At 40.7% G+C, this 23,684-nt stretch overlaps 1 protein-coding gene across 3 annotated transcripts; it reads left to right on the forward strand.

The window, feature by feature from the left end:
• The first annotated feature begins 1,351 nt into the window (after window positions 1–1,351).
• mtfp1 (mitochondrial fission process 1) lies at window positions 1,352–22,561 on the forward strand. Of its 3 annotated transcripts, none has more exons than XM_082538752.1 (5): window positions 1,352–1,694; window positions 13,960–14,125; window positions 17,643–17,770; window positions 19,037–19,269; window positions 20,730–22,561. In XM_082538752.1, the coding sequence occupies exons 1-5, from the start codon at window positions 1,581–1,583 to the stop codon at window positions 20,794–20,796; spliced, it is 708 nt and encodes a 235-aa protein (XP_082394878.1). In that variant the 5' UTR covers window positions 1,352–1,580; the 3' UTR covers window positions 20,797–22,561. The 3 variants fall into 3 exon arrangements, with proteins under 3 accessions (XP_082394878.1, XP_082394880.1, XP_082394879.1); XM_082538754.1 differs by lacking the exon at window positions 1,352–1,694 and adding an exon at window positions 3,765–3,824; XM_082538753.1 differs by lacking the exon at window positions 1,352–1,694 and adding an exon at window positions 12,943–13,044.
• Window positions 22,562–23,684: the final 1,123 nt, after the last annotated feature.

Consider the following 23,684-nt stretch of genomic DNA (forward strand, 5'->3'; position numbering starts at 1 on the left):
CAATAATTACATTTCTAAATTCTCTTTGTGCTGTTACAGGTAAACAATATCCAATATTTTATCTAAATGACTGCTTTGTCTTTGAAAAGGTGAAGAGCCTGAGGCCGGTGACAGTCCAGTTCCACTCCAAGTACATCCTTACGGTGGCTCACAGGACAAGGCTACATTCAGCCAGCCAGACATCTGGGTGATCATCTGGAATAAACAAAAAACTAAAGAAGACATATGTTACTTCATCTTTTATCTTTATTATTAGTAGTAGTATTATTATTAGCATTTTGCAAAGTAACACATTCTTATGATTTGACCCTCTTATGGGCCAAGCTACAGCTGTCACAGGGATGGTGATGTAGGTACAGAGCATGTGAGAGTGTGGTCAAGTAAATGTCTCTTGTCTAGATGAAGGCACAAGGGGATCAATGGCAAGGCGTAGAGATTAAGTATGTTCAGTCTTCAGTGGACATTCCATTTCTAGCACAAAAGCACATGTAAAGGTTAGTAGATTTAGGAGGTGAACAGGTGACCTGACAACTTCTGCCTGTGTTTATGTGTGTTTGTGTGTGTCCTTTTGTCTTCTTTCCCTTTTCTGTTCCCATGTCCTCCTAATGTGTGACAAAGCCCTGGGGTAGAAGCTGCTTTTTAGTCTGTTTTTTCAGGTTTTAATGGTCCAATATCTCTTCCCTGAAGGTAAACAGGTGGTGTCCTGGGTGTGGGGAGTCTTTGCATATACTGGCTTTCCATTTAAGGCAGCCAGCATACACAGCAGGTCTGTGCTTGTAAATTTATGAACAATACTTAATTAAGAATAAAACAGGCAGCTTGGTAACCTTGATTGGCTATAAATTGCTAATGATTATTATATGCCCACTATACCCAATTAAAAGTGTTGAGGTCAATGTGTGACACCCCCCAACGCCTATGTAACTTGTGAGTAGTTTCAAACTAGATTTCTGTTATTACTACTGCACACATGCAGTACCTTTACGGCCCACATTTTGGGAAACACTGCCACGTTTGTAGGTTCTTAGTCATCCACATAGCTGGACTGGCCATCGGGCATACCGGGCATTTGCCCGGTGGGCCGCTGGCGATTTTTTGTTTTTATGGGCCGATGGATTTTTTATTTTTTTTTAGGAAGGGTATATATAATGAAAGGTGTTGGATTGGCCAATTGGTCATGATCGACTCTGGGCTGGACCAATTACAGCCGAGGAGGCCGGATGCACCCTCCCCCTTTTTTTAGCAATCACGTGATTTTCGCGCGTTGCATGCCGGGAAGTAGTGGCAAAACAATCCAAGCATTTGCAGCACCGCAAAACGTTCATTCTCCGGTTCCAATACCTTCTTGTTTTTTCTTTGCCGCACAAAAAAGGAATGTACAAAACAAAATGAGAACAATGCCGGTCCGTACAAAGACAGACTCGACGAAAAGACAAAGAAAAGATACGAGGAAAAAATCAAAGGTGTGAAAGGGTTACCCTTACGAGCACGCAGAGGGACAAAAGACGTTAGCGTGCTGCCCAACTTTCACCACGCTAAGATTTATAATTATACGGTTCTTGGAGTGAGTGCATACACTCATGAAGTTTAGTAACTTCAGGTCACTGCAACAAGCCCAGGTACAGTTTACCGACGGATGGGTGCAGGACCTTGAAACGCACCGTGTAGAACGAAAGACCATCGCACGAACAAAGGTAAGTTTACCAGTCTCACAAATCGTCGTCATAAATACACATTCGTTAACCGTTTATTAATATAACCTTTGAGCTCAACGGTAATTAATTAGTAGTGGAAATAATTTCTGGTAGCATTACAGAAATGTAGCAGTGACAATAATATTGTATGCTGTAATCGCACTGGACAATTAGTGATACAAAACAACTGTTTTATCCTGTGAATAAAAGTATATGTTTTTGTCAATGTACCATGGTAATAACAGAAGCGAAACGCAATATTGTGTCAGGACAATTCACTATTTATGCACAATAAACAAAGGAGCATAGCGCGACAATTTCTGTTCAGCGCCAGACTTGCTTGTAACCTATATCACCAATTATGTTAAGAAAAATGACGTATTAACTACTACAAAACTCTGACCTTTGTGGGAATGCTTGGAGCAGACTAACATGTGAGCTGGAGGGTTCTGAGACGTTATATTTGGTATATCCAGATAGGGCTGCTCGATTATGGCAAAAATGATAATCACGATTATTTTCACTGAAATTGAGATCTCGATTATTTGACGATATTTATTTAACCCTTTAAGACCTACTATAGAACCAAGTCCGCCAGAGCTTATATTATTTTTTTACATGTTGTAGTGCCATTTGTGGGAGCATTTCAAGTTGCTATACAACTGTTATAGCCCATATTTTAATAATATGTATGCATTAAGGCCATAGTAACTACATTAATTGCAAAAAAGTGCAATAAACTACAAAAAAATTTAAAATAGTTTTTGTTTGTTTTTTTACATATATTTCTACTTGGAGAAATTTAAGAGGTTTATCCCTCAAAACTGTAAATACAAAAAAGTTGCACAAAATAGTTTACAACAACAGGAAATTTATTTTGAGTGTCTTCATAGTTTTATTTTGGAGATACAGCAATTTTTATATACTGCAGGAAAAACAAAAAACAATCCTATGATGCAAATTAGCAAAGAAAACAGCATGTGCATCAAAATAAACTATTTCCAGCAGTGCAATTCGAGTTCTAAGCATCCCAGAAACTATTCAGAAAAGTCAAACATGACCAGTATAGGTTTTTAAGGCCTACAAGTAAAAAACTACATTTTCCACGAAAATGACGTCACTTCCGGTTTCGGGCAGGAAATGGCGGACATGTGATAGTCTGTTTCACTGTGGGAAGTGTTACGAACAGCTGATCAGATCGGCAAAGCGTGTTTCTGGAATATTATGTTTTGGTTCCTGCAAGCGCTTTTTATGCAATTTTTGCAAAGCTTGACCGAGGACAAGCTGATGGCATAAGATGTAAGTACAACTCCTCCGGTTTCATATGCAAAACAAATTATTGCGCTAGCTTACGCGGTTCCGGTTCTACAGGGATTTAAAAATAGTTACACAAAACGGAGCGGGCTGCTCTGACCGGCTTTAAAGGGTTAACAATAACAACGTATTGAATAATGACTTTAAAAAATAATATAAAATAGTGTGCAACACCACTGAAGTTTTTTTTTTTTACCTCTCTTTTCAACCAACAGCAGTCACTCTCCTCTCCAAATAACTTCTGCTTAGCTTTCCGAGCTTCCCTCGGGTCCTCTTAATCAGCGGTCTCCAACCTTTTTTGCGCCACGGACGGTTTATGCCCGACAATATTTTCACGGACCGGCCTTTAAGGTGTCGCGGATAAATGAGGGAGGGGCTAATAATCGGCTCAGTCATTTTTAATGATCGTTGAAAGCCCAGATCGTAATCGTGATTAAAATTCGATTAATTGAGCAGCCCTATATCCAGACCATCCGTCGGCTCTTACTTCAGAAACATGGCTTAAAAAATTTCTCTTCAACGACGTAATCCGATAAAAAAAAAAAACGATCTCGTTACCCGTGGCTGCCATGTGACCGGCTATTGAAGTTAATAATACAACAGCTTCTTGCCATTTTTTGGGTTTCTTTTTATCGCTGTGTAACTGAGTTCAATTGAAAGCCTGCGTGCGCTAGTACCTCTTGCCACAAGTTCCCAGAACCCTTTGCGGTTTTACCCCTGAATGATGTCACATTTTCAATCTTTATCCTGGTGGGCCGGTCTCTAGTCAAAATGCCCGGGCCGATTTTTTGTCCCAGTCCAGCCTTGGTCATCCAGGTCATGATAATCTGCAGACCCTTTTCCAATCTGGTTGTTCAGTGATGACGCGACGAATCCTACTTCCGGGTCTAAAGTAGTCTGCGTTTAATATGGCTTTTGTGTTGTGAAGAAAATATAATCTGATCAAACATTATTCAGCTTTAAATATTGTTCAGCTTTAAACATTATTCAGCTTTAAATATTGTTCAGCTTTAAACATTATTCAGCTTTAAATATTGTTCAGCTTTAAAGTTACTGTGCAACTGTGTAATAAAAATGTGCTCACGACTTTGGCCTTGAGAGCGATAAGAAGCGATCGCCTCATCCTGCAGGTGAAAGATATCTGCAAGCGAAGAGACTAGAACACCCAAGGCCGCTTTCCTTTTATGGAGTTGTTTTTCTGCTAATGCAGCACTTTCCTCACAACCCCCTCCTGTAAGTTTTAGAGAATATATACCCATCCTCACAGCAAATATTAGGAATCTCCTGATGTGAGCTGTGTTGAGAGGTTGTCTCTGTCTCAATAAAAGTTCACTGATTCCCCATCTGCAGCAGGTGTCCGGTTGTCTTCATTCTCCGCCAGCCTGGTTAAGTCAATTCCTCCTTTAACATCTAAAAGAACCTATTTAATGAAGGAAGACGGGTTCACTTTGTGTTTAATATTATTCTATTGCTGTTGTTGTTTTTTTTATATCCTTCAATTGGCGTCACGAACAGGATCCGCTCCAGGTTAACTGGACGGATGGGAGGACATCGGCCGTGGTCTGAGTGAACGGAGTTTGGACAAAAGCTGTGTGCACACAAAAACAAGGTAAGCAGACCTTTTATTTCTGCTATATTGAACATTATAAAAATACTTAGTGTCCAAACTCCTAGTAATTCATAACCAAAATTGTCTGGCTTACTTAAGGCTTGTTGAGAATCAGACAAGTGAATAAGAGATAAGTGAATAAGAAATAAGTGAATAAGTGAATAAAGATAAGAGTGAACTGAGGTCTGACCACGGTTGCGGCCGACGGGTCGCTCTCCGGTGTCGGATAAATACCTCAGCAGGTCTGGGACCTTGAAAGGGTTTATTAGTAACGCCTTTCTAAACAAATTAAAAGGTTAAAGGCCTTGAGAATATTTTTTAGTAATATTCTCTAAACTACAGAAGGGTTAGGAAGGCCCAGAGGACTTTATTAGAAAAGATCCTCTAAAACTTAAAAAAGAGAAGTACTGGTTGGAGTCCAAAGGACGGGTCCCTTTGATCAATAGGAGAAAACGGATCTCTTCTTAAAACCCCGATGATTTTAGTGTTTTAAATGTTTTGATGTTCTGTTTGATATTGGACACACATAAATACACGCTGAATGCTTGCTGTGGAACACTGGGCAGGACAGTTTGGTTCTCCGTTGTTCACAGATTACACAATTAAAGGAACTAGGTTCCTCTTTTGGTTAAAATAATACACCACACATAGAATTTTTTTTACACATTTATTACATACATAAGGAGGGTAATGAGTGACTGCAGGTAATGTATGAAGTGTGAATGAGACGTGTGAACAAGGTGACAACCAACTAGCACCCCTATCAGGAAGCTCTAGGCAAGGTTACCCGCCAGACTCCGGTTTGGTAGAAGCCTGGTAACACCTGAAGGGATATTTCAGTGCTGACTCACCTTTAAAGCAGCGCCCCAGCTGTTAGTGCCTAACAGAGGCAGAAACCCAGCTGGCCCAAATTCTCCTTTAAAATCAATAAATAGAACATAAATTACCGGTGTGTGTAAATAAGTTGTATAAATCTGTTAGATCTGAAACTCCTGCTAAAAAACTTCCTCTCTACAACTCTTTTCTCTTCTCTCCCTCTTTCTCTCAGTTGGGATTCTGTGTGTGTATGTGTGCTGGAGAAATAAAAAAAAAAAAAAGGAAAAGGGTCTCTCTCTCTGTCTCTGTGAGAGGAAAAAGGTGGGGGCCGAGTGAGCCCGCGGGGCCGAGCGGGTCCGCGGGAGCGAGCGTGTATGCTGTATGAGGAAGAAGGGAGTGAGAGGGAGCGAGTGAAAAGAGTAATCGAGTATTTGGTGATTTTTTATTATTTCAGAGGCACTGGGTAAGAGTTTTGACTTTAGCTGTGAGAGTTGTGAAAAGAGCAGGTTTTTCTTTTGTTGTAGACTGTGAGTAATCGGTGTTTTTCTGCCTATTGTGCTGCGTGGAAGACACAGAAGTGTAGAAATGTTTGTGGTTTATCTTTGTTTGACGTTTTATATAGAGTTGGTTGATTCAGGGTGATTTCTCCCGTTTAAGGGAGGAGTTGCATTGTGGTTATGTTAAAGCTTTGCTGTAGGGGTATGTGTGTGATTTTGTGCTGGCTTCGCATGTTTAAATGGATGCATAGAAGTTTGTCAGTGAGAAATTGTTATGGTGGGGTTTTAAAGTTAGTAAAGAGTCAAACAACGCCCACTGTTTTAAAAAGGCCCAAAACATCATAAAAGACACCTCACATTCTGGCCACTGCCTGTTCGAACTGTTGCCCTAAGGCAGACGGTACAGGGCAATCAGAGCAAGGACTAATAGACTCAAAACACAGCTGTTATCCAACTGCAATAACACATCTGAATACTACAAAAATGTCCACCATGCCACTCTTGTGTTAATCTATGCACGGTCTGAAGCATGACGGTGGGAATACTTAGTATTTTAAGTATTCTATCTATTTTATTGATTGAATTTTATTGTTTTTTTATATTTGATATTACTAGGGATGATGCAATGATCGGGGACCATTCTTAATGTCGTCGGTCTCATGACAATGACAATAAAGTTTTTGATTTTGATTCTGATTCTGAAATACACCCTCCTCAAGAGTTCAATGATTTAGGCAGTTATGTTTATACAAATACTAAATGTATGTTTAGTGTCTTCATACAGGTGTTTTTTCTTAACCTGGAAGCCTGAGTACGGCAGCAGAAGACAGGCCAAGCTTTGGCTAAAATTCACGGCTGGACACCAGAGTTGTCCTCACCCCTCCCGGTAAAACAAAAAAGAGAGAATGTAGTTTGAGGCGGGTTTTTCTCGCTGAACTGCTCTGGGTGCTGTGTCCCTGAATCTCACCAGTGTTAACCTCTGGCGGAAGACATGGAGAAAAGGAAAAGATGTTCCTGGTAAATCACTGAAACAAATAAAACCACACACAACCAGAGAAAGATATGAGAAGGGTGAGGAACAGACACATGTGCGTGTTAGAGAAATGCCTCGTTTGAGAAAAAGTTAAAGTAACCCATATACAGACGCACCCATACATGCAAGGAAGAAACAGCTTACATACATGTGCACGTACATGCAAGGTTAAAGTAGCGACACTTAACATACACCTGTTTTTAAATGATATAGTTTACACATTACTGACAATTAAACGCTTTGGGTTGCAAGACAACAACGTAACGTCAAAAGACAAAGACACTGGTCTGAGGATTAAGTGAGGACACGACAAATTTAGTGGTTAAAAGGGTCGACTTGGGACATGTTTTTGTTGATCGTTTAAGACAAATGACTACTGAATGATAGGAAATTGCTTTTTAGGTTTCTAAACAGGATCTTAAGAATTTTAACACGTACCTGTGTTGTCCTGTCAACTTGAGGGGTTATGAGTTGATTATATGGTGAAAAAAGAAAAAAAAAAAAAAAAACAAAAACAAAAAAGGGGGGAGACGAGATCTCGTTGTTTCTCCCCTCTCGGGATAACACAGCCAACACAGCACAGCCAACACAACATCATTTTCCTGTTCGCCTGTTTTGTTTTGTTTTTGTTTTTTCTGAGAGCCGAAGCTGACCTGGACTCCTACCCTCCCCTCTACCATCGTTGCCCTCTCCGCGACCATCTTTGACCCTTTGACCCCTGAAGGCCACAGCAGCTGGACTCACAACAACAACTTGAGGATGTCAACAGTGCTGCAAAAGAGTGATCTCATGCAGCAGAGACGGAGAGCACTAAACCTAAAGCCCGTTTCACTACACGGGGGAAATTCCCAGGCTGCGTCAGCTGACAGAGCTGTGACGAGACGCGCATTAAGCCCGGAGGAAAAGGGACGGTGAGCAGAAGGATGCTGACCTCTGAGAAGAGCCGAACAGCAGAGCTGCAGAAGGCCGTGGACCATACAGAAGCAAAAGGGTCAAGGTACAAGGAGAAGATGCAGGCAGCTGCAACAACGGATGAAAACAGACCCAAAGAGGAGGGGAGGACCCTAGGCCATGCGTCAGGCCGCTGGTTTACCTAAACTACAGAACAGGAAGGTGATGAACACAAACATATACCAACACACGAACACACACTTCTGCATGCGCCTACTTAGAATGAAGGGAAACACACACATGAACACTTATGCACTTGTTGAGGGAGTAAAAACTGATACATACCCATGCACTAAAATCAAAATGTTGATTTAATTTACTAAGAAGTGACACACAATGCTCCAGCTGCTGCAATGAAGAATGCTTTACTGACAAAGGCTCAATGCTGCACACAACAAAGTCAAATACAGAATTTGCTATAATAATAAGCCCAGAGGGCATTTGTGTGGTCTGGGGAGCAGAGTCCGGAGCGGTTTGGTTATGAAAATGATGCCCGTGCGAGATATCTGGGGCTTAAGGCCTCGACTTAATTGTTTACTCTACACTAAAAAGAAAAGAAAACACTCTGAGCAGTGGTGCAGAGTGAAAACGAGGAATTAACAGTGTGAGTTTTATTTCAGAGCGCCACGTCATTGTGATGGAGATTTAATAAAGGAGGAACACACGGACAAAGAAGAAGAGAAGGGGGGGCAGCCCTTGAACGCGATTGCCTGAGGCATTAAAGTTCTGTACTAAATTCTGGTTTCCAGTGTGAGAAAAGTCACGCAGTGCCAGTAGTAGAGCTAGGTTGAGTGATGATTCTAAATTACTGTAAGTAAATCATCGTACACCGTTCAAGTTTCATGAAAACGGGGATCTAGACTTTGTTGAACCCTAGGCAATTTGAACAGGTAAAAGTCGAGTGACCAAGTAGCAGTTGAATAAAAGTCATTGAATAAGTGTTGAAATAAACTGGCAGAATTAAGAGAATTAAAACATTTCAAGAGCTCAACTTACTTAATGGTTCAATTTTGTTTCACGAACGCAAAACATATAGGTTTATGAATATGAAAAGGTTGAGATGGTGTTGATTTGACTCTGTGTAGGTTTAGGTTGGTATTTTTATTGATGGGAAGAATATTCAGTGACAAGTCCTAAGACCCGGGCGTCTGCATTTTGTTTTTGTTATTTTTCATTTTATTTTGTTTTATATTTACTGATTTTTGTTTGTGAATCTTTTCTTTAAGCAGATCTGCACATCGGAAATTACAAGCATTACACGTCGGCGAGAAAATTGTTGTAAGTGAGTTTCTCCGCATTGAAATGGGTTCTGGAGGAAACACTTGTGGGGACAATTAGAAACGAGAGTCCCTGTTTAAAAAAGGATTCAGCGAGGTAATCCAAACTCAAGTTCTTGTTTCTTTTTGAGATGACGTCATTTTGCTGAGTGTGGAAACTAGATGCGACGACAGGTTTCACTATCAGCAAAGAACGGATGAATGGATGAAAGACTGGGAATAAAAACAAACGGACTGACTGGTAAAAGATGACAAGACTTGACCATGACTCACGGTTAACCACCTCCACCTAGATAGGATAAAAGGGTGGATGAATTTATGTGGGTTTCTTTTACAGGAGTAGAAGGATGACAAAATATTCGAGGATGAGTGAACCTGTAAATGCCATTTTTGTGTCTTGTGTGGCTTACAGAGGTAACTGCGCAGCGTTACCATTTACATTTTCTTCCCTACAGGGTTACAGTTTTAATGTTTTTCTATTACAGGATTTCTGGGCGGATGTGTGAAGAAACGGTGTTTATGGGTTAGGAGTTGGGGATGCTATTACACTGTATTCTGGTGAGAGTGTTGGGGGAGACACACCCTGTCTTGAAAACTGTGATTCTTTTACAGGAAATGTTTTATAGCACCTATGGAATGAGGATGCCTGACTACGGTCAATGTGCTGCTAATGTTTGCTTTGCTTTGGTGAGAGGGGTGCAGTAGAAAACAGACAAGTGACATGAAAACAAGTAATAATAACAAATAACAAATTTGGGGACAGTTTGACCTAGAGCCCACTAACTGGCCATTAGGGGCTCTCTCTCTCTCTCTCTCTCTCTCTCTCTCTCTCTCTCTCTCTCTCTCTCTCTCTCTCTCTCTCTCTCTCTCTCTCTCTCTCTCTCTCTTGGAATAACATTGCCCAAAGGGTGAATAAAGCAAATTGTGGCAATAATAGTGATTTAATGATTGGAGAAACCTGAACATGATACTTGTCTGTTGAGCTGAATCGTTTATTACTCTTATGATTTTCCGGTGGGACTATGAAGATTTTTTGGTACAGATTGCAGGTTGTTGCTCTTTAACTCCTAGAACACGCCCTTGGCGAGGTGGGGGGAACTGGACCACCTTTCTGTGCCCCATCATCCTCTATTAGACGACATCCAAGCTAAGTAAACATGTCTTGGCCCTTTCCCCCTGAAATGACAGGCAGGCAAAGATGTTGCGTATTTGTTTGCTTCCTGTCCCTGGGTCTCATTCCCATTGGCATAATCCTGATCTGTGAAGGGCCCCCGACACTTCTGACACCTTCAAGTTCAAAAGCTTCGCCCCCTTCTGACAGTCCCAATCTGACAAATGTAGCCCCTAGGGTCTTGCCCACCACTTCCTCACGTTTTACCATATTTACTTTTGAATGTCCTTAGCAGTTACCGTTCTGAGTTTATTTTACGGTTGATTTATTCTTTCACATTTTCACGTTTATATCTCTCATTATTATAGTATACTCTGTACTCTCCACATTTTTATAATTACTTATGTTTTTTAGTTACTGAGTTACAGGAACTGTTAATTTTGTGTCACTACCCTGGTTGCACTAACTCGTTGTATCCGTGTGTGCAGGACAGCTGTTACTGCTTTCGTCGGGAACCGAGACTGCTTGCAGCCGACCCCTGGGCAGGGTGGTGCCTGGACTCTTTTCTCCTCATCTGCAATGACAGATAAAGACAAATGATAAGACCCGAGGAGTTTTTCGAGCCAGGCTTCGACACGTCTCTGTGTTCCTTTGAATGTTACTTATTTTTGTGTGTTGACCCATTTAAGATGGGTCAAAAGGGGGATTTGAAGAAAATATAATCTGATCAAACATTATTCAGCTTTAAATATTGTTCAGCTTTAAACATTATTCAGCTTTAAATATTGTTCAGCTTTAAACATTATTCAGCTTTAAATATTGTTCAGCTTTAAAGTTACTGTGCAACTGTGTAATAAAAATGTGCTCACGACTTTGGCCTTGAGAGCGATAAGAAGCGATCGCCTCATCCTGCAGGTGAAAGATATCTGCAAGCGAAGAGACTAGAACACCCAAGGCCGCTTTCCTTTTATGGAGTTGTTTTTCTGCTAATGCAGCACTTTCCTCACAACCCCCTCCTGTAAGTTTTAGAGAATATATACCCATCCTCACAGCAAATATTAGGAATCTCCTGATGTGAGCTGTGTTGAGAGGTTGTCTCTGTCTCAATAAAAGTTCACTGATTCCCCATCTGCAGCAGGTGTCCGGTTGTCTTCATTCTCCGCCAGCCTGGTTAAGTCAATTCCTCCTTTAACATCTAAAAGAACCTATTTAATGAAGGAAGACGGGTTCACTTTGTGTTTAATATTATTCTATTGCTGTTGTTGTTTTTTTTATATCCTTCAGTTGTTAACATGTTTAATGTTATGTATTTTCTTCTATTTGATCTAAAAAAGCTCCTAAAACAGTCAGTGATCACTGTTGACCTCCCCCGGCTTTTATTACCGCTAATCATTTATTTAAGCTCAGTTTTTAAAACCTTAGGATGTAACTACAGCCCAGCCCATGCAGCAGTATATGAATGACTAACCTCGTATTGTGGATGGATTATCTCAGTTGTTCTCCTGGCTGAAGTTTGGTCCTTTTACAGCATCCTGCCATGCGATTACATTTGTTCCTGACCACCGAGAACACTCACGGTAACTTTTACCGAGTGGAAAAAAAGTTAGCTTGTTTATATTATGCTAACATAGCTGTGTCGCTAGCGGTCACGCAGCACATCATTATATACCAGCTAGCCCAACTTCAGTAACCCTACAAACGTTACTGCTGTTTAGTTTTCTGTCTTCATTTATGCTGGAAGTGATAGGAGAGCTGTACGTTTTAATTTGTTTCCAAAACCCCGCAGTCAGGACATGCTATATTGTATTTAGATAGAAGCTAGCGAGCTAACTCCCTGCTAACTTCTAACTCCTTTAAATGTCATAAATTCCGTTTTCATGGATGCCTGGATGTTAAACTCAATTGTTACACCTGGTAGAGCAGAACGCTGATCATTTTATTAAAGATGAAAGACTTTAGACAGTTTTTCAACTCTCAGTAATGCCATAGTGATCGTTTGATATATGGACCTGCAGCGGAGTTTAGACCCAGACACGGCTAGTGACGTCAGACTGAACAACCGGATAGTACCTACTGGGATTGATACGCCTACCTTGAATGGTTTTCCATTACAAATGACGCCGCTGTCGGTGGTATACAGTCTGACTATGTCACATTTTATTACCTTCTGCGATCGCTTGGAAAATCCTGAAAACTAGTGATGTGCGGAACGATCCTGAAATATCGATTCCTCCGATTCCAATCATTTATGTTCTAGAATCGATTCTCACATTAAAATATCGATATTTTAGTAATTTAGGGTAAATTTGTAGTTTATCATTAACAGGAACACAGTGGAAAGAAACTATATCATTCGTACATTCAAAGGAACTACTTCCTCTTCCGCCTTTCATAGTCATGTGCGAAATACGGCTGTATAAATATCTAGCACCCACTGGCGCGCACTCACAACAATGGCTGAGCTAATTGTGCAGACGTATTTTACCTCCACAAACAGCTGAGAAGTGGTTTGCAATACATGTGGCAAAAAAAAGTGAGGTGTTGTGGCCATACTTGCCAACCTTGAGACCTCAGAATTAGGGAGACATTCAAAGGGGCTGTTGGGGGGTGATGAATAAATTTTACAGTGTTTATTTATCGGATAAAATACGTTAAATGTCACCGTTATTATTGGCCGGGGGAAAACAGCGGGGGGTGTCCAAATTCAGAGGCTGCTTCCACCTGATGAAAGAAAGCCGGGTAGTACGTCACGAGCTCCCTCGGTGGAGTGAAACTCTGTCATCTGCTCCTTGCTATCTAAAATATAACCGGGCGCTGGCGTAAACTCTCGACCGTCTCACACTTCTGTTTAATCAGTTTTCTGTTTGACGTTTATTCAGCTGTGTGAAAATATGTTAAAAGTTTTTTTGCGACCCAGAAAGAGAAATAAGAGTCATATTAAAACTAAGTAGCTGCCGCCATTGTTGGAAACTGGAATTGGCTGGGCCATGCTATGAATTCTGCGAAATGGTTTTTCAATTTTGTTGAATGGAAAATCGGGAGAAATTCGGGAGAATGGTGGCTCCGGGAGATTTTCGGGAGGGGCACTGAAATTCGGTATTCTCCCGGAAAAATCGGGAGGGTTGGCATGTAGGGTTGTGGCAACACCACTAACCTTGTCAAACCCCTCAGAGTAAATCATATCACAGAATATGAGGAGTGTATGTTGAGGCGAACTGAAGAGGAGGACAGGGACAGGTGCTGCTAGGGCGAGACAAACGTCTCTCACGGAGTCCTTTAGTGCTGCAGGCAGGCAAGGTGTTCAAATAGCGCACAAGTTCAGTTTTTTTTATTTCTATATGATGAACTTGCTATTATTAAGTGATAAGAACAAGTAATCTGATGTCCTGTAATCAGTATGACGCTATAATTTGAGATACAATAAATAAAATACGTTTTTGTACAAAGCATCGGTATCGGATCAGTATCGTCGATACCACCCTGAATATTACTTGGTATCGGATCGGAAAGGAAATCAGTAGTATTGCACATCACTACTGAAATAATTAAATTATATTATTAAATAAATTAAATAATTTCCCCCAGGGATCAATAAAGTATTCTGATTCTGAAAACCTACACTGTAATATGTTGCTGCCGCCCTGTGTTGGCTCGCAGGCACAGCAGATTGGTCGGCGGAGTGGATGTTGTGAAGGAGACCACGCCCCCTCTCAGAGTTTGGCAGCGGGGTGGTGTGAAGGAAGGCAGGAAACCATGGATCCCACTAAAGAACAGCTGGAGAAAACGGTGGACATTTATCGAGATACGTGGGTCCGCTTCCTGGGTATGTGTTGTTTAATTGGTTTCTGGTTACCTGCGCTAAATTCACTGCCGGGACAGAGTGTGGACCAAATGCTAGCTAGCTCGGAGTTAGCAAAGGCAGCTAACCACTCTCCTCAATATCTATTTATAGTAAAGTTGCCTGTTCAAGGTCGTTTTATTACTGCATGGTATACTTTTGAAGCATTGAAGGTATGCTCGGCAGTGTCGCGGTTTTGTTTCCACACTGTTATGTAAGACGCAGTGCGCTACTAACTCCACGGCGTGTAGTTGTCCCGGTTAGCCCTTAAAATCACTCAGTGAAGGCAGTTGACAAGCAAGTTGAGACAGTGACTCAACCACTGAGAAACGGCCAGGCGTGATCCTATTTAAGGTTAGTGTATTTCTCCCTTTACTTCCCCATCTCTACCAGCTATTACAGCGAGGGAGGGCGCGAGCAGCAACCAGTCCTGAAGGGCATCAACTCTGCAGCTGTTCCCACAGGCTACATGCCTCCTCAGCTTTCATAACATATACTAGGCAGCAGTAACACGGTAGTAGCAGTGTGTATGCGGCGTAATGTGCATTCCTGTCATTTTTGTATGTGTCAATATGCCGCAACAGTGAAAGCACCTACATGTTAATTCAGCTGCAATAATGATCTTATTACGATGTGTGCCGGTATTCATGTGGATGCTACTTTGACTTTAACTTAAAAGCACTGAAGGTCAAGCATGCCACTCATGGCAAAAGCAGTCCTCCACCTGACAAAAACCTCGAACGTGAATAACAGAGGCGGATACTGTCCCAGCGTCCAGATTCCCCAAGCTCCCAACGTGAAGGGCAGAGTAACCTGCTGGACACAAAGGATCTGCTGATAATTTCCTGGTGACAAAATACAGGACACCCCCTGAGGTCAGGTCCGAGCTGTTTTGGCAGCACAAGGGTGACCTAAAAGTATTAACCATCAGTTTTTTGTTTTCCAGCTATATTATTCTGTACATTAAGAAACATTACACATTTCTACATGAAATTATTATTAATATTACATGTCTCCATACTGCGATGAAATTGCCAGGTGGTGGTTATCCAACTCAAACTTAACTGATCTTAATTATAACAAAATAATCAGTTAAATTAGTAGGAAGATCCATTAATGACCTTTGAGATTACTTAAATTCCTTACGTTTGGTTGTTTTAGAGATATTTTGAGCATGTTACCACAAAGTATTGAATGGCGCACTTTTCCCCCCCCCCCAAATCAAAGTGTTTTGGCAGTGAAACACAGGAGGCTATTTATTGGTGGATGGCAATAGAAGAGACAGTGGCTTGTCTGCTGTGCTTGTAGATTAATACCAATTTACTTTTATAATCTGATGCTAATAAATAATGCAGCAGAATTGCCCCGCTGCGTACGTGAGCACTCACTAATTGTTCATGGAAATCTCTAAACGTCACTTTTATCACCCACGTCCTGCTATCTTTTTCAGCATTTGTGGTCCTTATCGCTGCTGCTTATCTTATCTTGTGAGCACATAAAACATACCCAATCTCTCTAACTAACGTTCCTGTCTTGCTGGGCAAACAGCAGTCATGGCATATTTTCTTATTAGACAGTGCTTTCTTAGATTACCTCATCAGTACATTTGATGGCATGCACTGTAGAAAAGAAGGGCTCTTATCTTTTGGTTAATGTTACTCTCACCTTCTGGTCCAAATCCAGTAGCTGATCTGGGCAGTAACAGTCAAATATTTAAAATGAAAGTGTACCATGTGATGAAATCTGGGACTTTGGGACGTAGCCATGATTACTGCTGTGTAGCATCCCCCCCTTCTTGTAACAATAGTCCATAAATGTCTGGGAACTGAGGTCAGTTGCTTGACTTTTGGGAGAGGAATATTGTTCCGTCCTTGTCTGATATAGGACTCTAGATGCTCAGCAGTCTTGGGTCTTCTTTGCTGCATTTTTCGTTTCATGATGCATTAATTGTCTTTTCAGTTGGAAGAAAATCTGGACTGCAGGCAGGCCAGTTCAGCACCTGGACTATTTGACTATGAAGCCATTCTGCTGTAATAGACACAGTTTGTGGTTTAGTATAGTCCTGCTGAAGTATGCAAGCACTGTCTGGATGGGAGCATGTTGCTCTAAAACCTTTCAGCATTGGTAATGCTTTTCCAGATGTGCCAGCTGCCAGTTCTATAGGCAGTAATGTACCCCCATACCATAAGAGATGCATGACCTTGAACTGTGTGCTGATGCTGAAGTCAAATGGTCTCTCTCCCCTTTAAACCTTAGGAGACAGAGTCAAAGCAGCCATTCTTAATTTAAACCTTGGCAAAATACACAAGAGATGAGTTGTGAAAAATGACAGTTTGAGTTATTTTTTAGATATCTCACTGCAGTCTCAGTGTGTCTCCTTGCACCTGTGCCTCAGCAATAAGTCCTGGATTGTCAAAACAGTCATTTTCAGTTTGGGTAAGTGGAGGAAGTAGCAGGAAAGCAAATTTAGTAGGTGGAACAGGTTAAGAAGGTGGAATTGTGTTGATATTGTCAAAAAACAAAACCCAAAACAACCTTGAAATGACTGAAAACCAGTGTGAGCTATGTTAAAAGCTGCAGCCAAACCAATTGTGCATATACTTGAAGTGTTGCAGTTCTTGTTTAGCCTGATTTTTATTTCTATTATGATGTGATCACTGTCAGGTGTGTTTGGAACTGGTTCAGACTGCAAGGCATTTATTCCTCCAGTTCAGCAACTTTTGCCATGGCTGGTTTTTGTAGAAGGTCGTCTTGTGGCCTACGTTCTTTGTGAAAACACCAATCGTAACATTATAAGATCCATGATGTTTGCCTATACTTCAATCAATCGCTTGGTATTCAGTAACCTCTGTCTTTTGTATACAGTTGCTGCTACTCTGACTGCTCTTTCTTTTAGTTTTATGTGACTTGTGGTCGAGACAAAAACAAGCACTACATCGTGTATACTCAGACTATTTTTGATTACATGTGATTCAGCTGATTTTTGATGTGTTAAAACACAAAGCTTGTGACAGACATGTTGGCAGTGCTTGAACAGTAGCTTCAGTTTTGCCCGCAGTACCCTTGATGTAATCATAGAGCAGCAGCAGAATTTGACTCCACCACGCTCCACTGGTTCTGTTGTCACTGAACCAAAGATAATGCTTCTGTGTGACTGGTGTTAATTGTACCAGTGATGTTCATGTACTATGGGATATGGCGCAGGGGACTTCTTAATAAAAGATCTAGGAAGTGTAAGTCATTCCACCATCATTGGAATGGAAATGGAAAGAGATACAGCTGTTTATTAGCCCCTTCGTTTCAGGATTTGTATCCTGTCCTGCGATCTAGCTTATAAATAAATACTGCAGAGATCCTCTACTTTGAATATCATAAATTCTTTATTATTATGAATAAAAGTTTAGAACTGTTAATTAGCTTTCTGCTCTGGAGCTTCAGCACCTGATAGGCTATTGTGTATGTAAAGCAGACTTAGAATGCATTTATATCTCTGTTCCCACAGGGTATGCCAACGAAGTCGGGGAGGCCTTTCGTGCTCTTGTGCCAGTGAGCTTGGTATGGGGCAGCTATGCTGTGGCCACTGCATATGTTACTGCTGATGCCGTGGACAAAGGGAAGAAAGCAGCTGTGGTGAGATATTGCCATTAGTTTATTGTATCTTCATTAATAAACCTTATAGGGTACATTTTCATTTTTATGTAACAAGGAAAGGGTTTAATTACATCTTAGCTTTTAGTGACTTTAAGTTGAATTCTAATTCGTTTTCCCCCTTGCTGAGATTCATTTGTGTTTGTCTGACCTTGATATTTACCAACTACCAGGTGTACATTGCAAGTTTGTGTGTAAAAAAACAACCCCTAGTCACATGTGCTCAGGATCCAGCATGGTACTTTAGATGTGCAAAGGTCTGTACAGGCTTGCAACTAGCTGTGAAAATGAATGTAAATTCGCTCATGTTCTCCAATAGTCCAGAACACAACACTTTCTTTCCTGTATTTACTTTTATTCCTCCCGCCCCAGACACATCTGGCCAATAAGCAGACTGGACATTCTCACTTGGGTTGTAGTGACACATGTTAGTTTGATTGGAGTTCCCTTGGATTTTTCTGTGTGAACAGAAACCAAACCACAGAGAAAAGCTACAAGTTTGCAAACCCATCATCTAAATTGGACCATAATAAATGAACCATAGGTGTGAAAATGACCTTAGTTGATCCGAGATCCCTGGAATGGATTTGATCTTGAGACATGGTACTTTATAAGTGTTTTTATTTTAACAGTTTGACTTTTACATACTAAAACTGGCAAGTAAATATATATGTTTTTAATGGGTTATAAGCCCCACAAGTGTCCACTATCTGAAAGGATCATAAAGAAACACAGACATGTTTCTATTTTCCTCTTATTGTTCTTTCTTTGTATTCTTTTTTCTTCTTGAACCTCAAGGCAAAAAATTCTGAAATTTGTCCCACTGATTTGCTAAACCAAACTTGGGACATAGATCATTTGGCACAGCTGTAAGCAAACATTTACTATCTCAATAAATGTCTATGTGTCATGATGTCAACCTAATACGAGATCTAGGGAGACTGTGCATTCCTTTTAACACCTCATAGTTGCAACTGCAAAATTGAATTTGATCATAGTTTAAAATAAATTAATGGAAACTTTTTTTTTCTTCATTTTTTGCAAAAGGTGGTACAAGTGATCTTCAGACTAAAAGAGAATGCATTTTTCATATTGCTGCTTGTAGCTTTTGGTTCAATTGAAAAGTCCAGCTAAACTTGCTTATCCCCTTCACTGCTTCTTGAAACTTTCATCATTAACTGTGTTTAAAACCTGACCACAACAGTTGTGACAACCCTCATTTTTCCAAATATCCAACTGTGTCTCAAGGCTCATGGGGACAACCCAGGGAGGACAACAAAGGTTGCTGTGGCAGTGGTGGACACATTTGTGTGGCAGGCTCTTGCATCCGTGATCATCCCAGGATTTACCATTAATCGTGTGTGTGCCGCGTCGCTGTACCTGTTAGGAAGGACCACGAGGTGGCCATTACCTGTCCGCAAGTGGACCACCACTGCTATAGGTCTCTCTACAATCCCCTTCATCATCACTCCAATAGACAGGTAAGCACAAGTTACAGTATATTCACTCACTCATCCAAATCATTGAATTCAATGGCACTTCCTGTTCCAACATGACTGCATACCAGTGCACAAAGCAAGGTCCATAAAACATGGATCTTCCAACACCTCACAAGTGGGCTTGTGGAAGAATGATAAACGCACTCCTAAACCTTGTGGATAGCCTTCCCGGACTGACATCATATTAAATCCTATTAAAGCCTGTGTTGTATATGTTTAAATAGATTATTTTTAACATGATTTTTCAAATGTTTCTACTGTAACACATTTAGTGGCTCAGCAGTATTATGTCTTCATGGGATTTGTCTTTCCCCAACAAATGTCCTATTCACTGCTACTTAAAGGATAAAATATACAGGGCCCAGGTGTTTTGAGACATGTGAGACACATGAAAGAAGAAATGCATTGCTTGTTTTTTCATGGGAGTAGAATAATGCTAGATGTATTCCTTAAAATACCTAAAAAAACAAGCAAAAAATACAAAAAAAGTCATGCTAAAAATTCAGAAATATTTGTAAAAATTACACCTAATTAGTTTAAAGCTTTTAGTTTAAAGAGCTGAAATGTTTTATATCATCCCTTGTTGATGAAGCCTGAAAAGGTTACACTACCCTAAGCACAATGTATAGTGGTCATTAATAATAATAAAAAAAAAGAGGAATATTAATTGGTGATTAATTTTATCCCAAAGTTTGGGGAATTTCTTTGTTACAACCAAAACATTAAACACAAAGTTAAAAAAAGAGCCTTAAATATCCATCTATTTTCTGATAGTTACTTGGTCTCGGGTGCAGCAGTCTGAGCGGAGTTGCTCACACCAACTCTCCGAGGCCACCACCTCCAGGAGGATCCTCAGGTGGACATACCTGAAACACCTCATCTAGCATACGGGAGCCATCCTGGCCAGATTCCACCACAACCTTAACTTCCCCCCGTAGGTGCAGAGGAGTACCACTCTGGTCTGAGTCCCTCCCCAACTAATGTCTTCAGCTTGTCTATAATGAAAGAGTCCCTCCCTTGGGGGGAAGCCCCACCACTTGTAAGGGCAATCTCATCCTTTCTGACACTACCCAGGTTGATTCCCCAAATAAAGAACTTGATTAAAACAGAAAAAATAAATTAACATAAAGGAAAGGATCTCATAGGTAAAAACCTAAATAAAATACAGCAGAACAGAATAAGAATCTCAGTAAGTTAAAAAAAAAAAAAGTAGATAAAATAAGAGAGGTTATTTATTTAAAATATGGGTGCTGCACAATATTACATGTACAACTACCTTCCCTTTATAAGCAAATTCAGCCGCTATCACTCGCTGATAAAACGTTGCATAACAGCAGCCGTTGAAAGCAGAAGTGTTCTTTGCAGCACTTCTGCTTTAGGAAATGGAACCAGAAATAATTTCATGGTAAATAAAAGCATTTTCACTCCCATGTTCTCTGCAGGTCAGTGGATTACCTGCTGGACTCCAGCCTTCGGAAGGTCTACGGTGATGAAGAGAAGCACAAATAAGGAGGGATCACGGAGGACAGACTGTCCCCCTTCTAACTGAGCAGGAGTCCAGTCTGTCTGTACAGACACATTGCTGATGTGTAAAGAAGGGATCCATGAAATGAGATTAGTCCACAATTAGTCAAATAAACTATAATACTGTAGTTTTTTTTTTTAATTGCAGAACTATGAAATGTACTACATTAGTTAAGATAGATAAGAAGTGAAAACTGACTGTGTGAAATATCCCTTTTGGGGAATTTAAAACTCTCAGGGGCGATCTGGGTGGTGACAGCAAAATATTTAAATGGATATGATGGGTTAAAAAAAGTACTTTACATAGTACAGTGAACCTCTGCTCTTTGGGAGCGGTATACATATATATATTTTTACCATACTCCTGATATCTTATAGAGACACAGCACAATGTGAACTGTTACTCTGAGGCTTCACTTGCTGTATTTATTAGCCATATTCAGCGGTACTGTAATGACAGGCCAAAAAGCCATTCTGTTATTCATTGCCAACTTAAAGTTTGACTTTGTTTTTGTCCTTTTTTTGAAAGGGTTTTCTTACTTGGAAGGTTAGTGAAAGCATTCTTTACAAGCATCTGTGTATACATTACCAGAGCAGTGTGGACTACAGTGTAATTTGCTGCAGTCTGAAGATGTTAGATCTATAACTACATGTCTCTCTGGCACCAAGAGTGTTGATTCCTGTAGGCCTCAGATTAAACTGATTGATCAGACTTTGAATGATCACTGTCCAAAGGGCCAGTTTAATAGATTTGCTAAAAATGTTTAAGGGATTCAGAAATATGCAGATACTCTGTGCTTATAAGCAGTTCTTTGAGACGTCAAGAGACGTGTGCTGAATCTCATGCTGAACTATGCAAGGGAAAAAGTAACTTGCCAGTAAATGGACATCGTTTTCCCGTCTCGTGAGTGCGCACAAATTTTGATGAAAATGTAGCGCGATACTTTGATTAGATGTCACTTTTTTTTAGCTGAAACACTGAGGTAAAGGCCATCAGCAATAACCTTTGTTTAACATGTTTGTGTCACGCTGTTTTATTTTTGTCAGTGAGGGAAAAGCCTGTGATGTTTCACGTGGTGACACAAAGAAGTGATGCCAGTCACAAGATCACCTAAGCACTGCTTTGTTTTGTTTGAGGGGGGTTTCCATTAAAACACATACTCAAATCTCCAGGATGTGCAGTATTTAATGTTATCATCTTACTGTAAGCACGTTTACTTTGTGGTGTTTTTCAGCCTGATTTTAGTCTTATTTTCATTTGTAATAGCAGGAAGCGTAGAGGCTCTGAAGTCTGCTTGCAGTTAATGTACTGATCAGCTGTGCTAAAGGGAATCGGGACACTTGAATGACATATTGATGTCATCGATTACACCAGTGCTTTTCCTGCTGTGACATGTCAAAATGCCTGCCTTGATTAGAAAGTGTACCGGTGCCACCCTTGTGAAAATGCTCTTATTCAGTTTCAACATTTCTGATTTGCATGCTGCAAAAAAAGGAGGGGGGGGGGGGGTTCTTTAAAATGTATGTGTGACTTGTGTGACTGTGTTACAAGCGGGAATAATGAGTCACAGTTTCAGCCTTAACTGACAAAAAAATTAAAGGTCAAACCTCAAACTTTCGTTTACTGTAGTTCACAACATGGAGTGTGATGAATGTTAAAGCTCCATTCATTAGAGTGGATATCTGATATTAAGCAGTCCTGTTATTCTGTACCAAAGCTGTAACGAAATAAACGATCTGTGTCTGTTCATGGTTTGTTTCAGTGATCGCTTTAATCTCATCACACCTGCTTCTCAAGTTATTTATATTTATGGCTTTAACGTTCTCCGAGTATCCACCTCTGAACTTCAGACAGAATATTGGATTTTACGATGCACTTCCTGGAAGAACACTCTTCTCTGCTGTTTCAAGTGGCAGCATAACAACTTGCTCTTTGTGTGGTCAATTTCTCTTTGACTGACTGTCACTTTCTGATGAAAGAGGTGTAGTTTAACCACTGAAATGGGGGCTCTCTAAAGGACACCAAAGCAGGCGATTTGAGAGCTCAGTTGCTGCAATTTGCCTTGATTGAGTCAGGACAACACAGCTGATGTCACTTCTGTAGATAAGGTGGCTGCATTAAAAAAAGCCAAGGGAAAGCTGGTTGTGAGCTTCTGTGATCATGTTTGTGCTTTGGTGTGTGTTTTTGGCCTTTTTGGCCATGCCTGGTGGTCATTCAGGTAAGAAAACAGCAGCATGCGTCTACTGTTGGGTCAGGATCTGATAAATTGGCTTATATTTTTGAGTATCTACTTGCAGCCATGCTTCAGTACACCCAGGAAGAGTGGCTTATCACTGAGAATCCGCAGTATGTTGATGCTGATGGACAGTTTGTAGCAGTCCAGGACGGCATGCCTGAAAGTTCATCAGAAGTTGCCAGAACACTGGAAGCCAAGGACCAGATGAAATCAACTACCCCAGAACAATTTCTTGTGAGGGAACAAGGTGGGTTGAGGTTTCATGCCTTTAACACGATCGCTAACAGCATTAATAATGACCTCTTTTGGTCATCCTGCACACTTAAGATTTGATTTGTGACACTTCTGCTTTGTTAGACTTAAAAAAAGCTGAAGGATCAGCAGTGTGGAAAATTGCCCTGGTAGTAGCCATCCTGCTGGTGTCTGTAGTGGGATTGCTGAGCACGACCTACTACCTGTGTGTCTGGAGAGGAGGCAGAATCTACTATCAGGCTCAGAAGGAGGGTTATGCTTAAATAAAGGAAATGTTTTGTAGTAACTCTCACAAGTCCTTGTCTAATTTCAATTGTTTGTGGTTTATGTGAGGATGTTTGCAACACGCTGCTCTGTTTTGTAAGTCTTGACTGATTCGGTGTT

The sequence above is a fragment of the Aulonocara stuartgranti genome (genome assembly GCF_965226115.1).
Source record: "Aulonocara stuartgranti genome assembly, chromosome: 7".
Lineage (NCBI taxonomy): Eukaryota > Metazoa > Chordata > Actinopteri > Cichliformes > Cichlidae > Aulonocara > Aulonocara stuartgranti.

Bases quoted from the DNA above. Each gene is read 5' to 3' on its own strand.
- mtfp1 (XM_082538752.1), top strand. From the start codon at position 1,581: ATGAAGTTTAGTAACTTCAGGTCACTGCAACAAGCCCAGGTACAGTTT. The intron at 17,771-19,036 runs GTGAGATATTGC...CTGTGTCTCAAG, and splicing joins AAGGGAAGAAAGCAGCTGTG to GCTCATGGGGACAACCCAGG. The intron at 19,270-20,729 runs GTAAGCACAAGT...TGTTCTCTGCAG, and splicing joins ATCATCACTCCAATAGACAG to GTCAGTGGATTACCTGCTGG.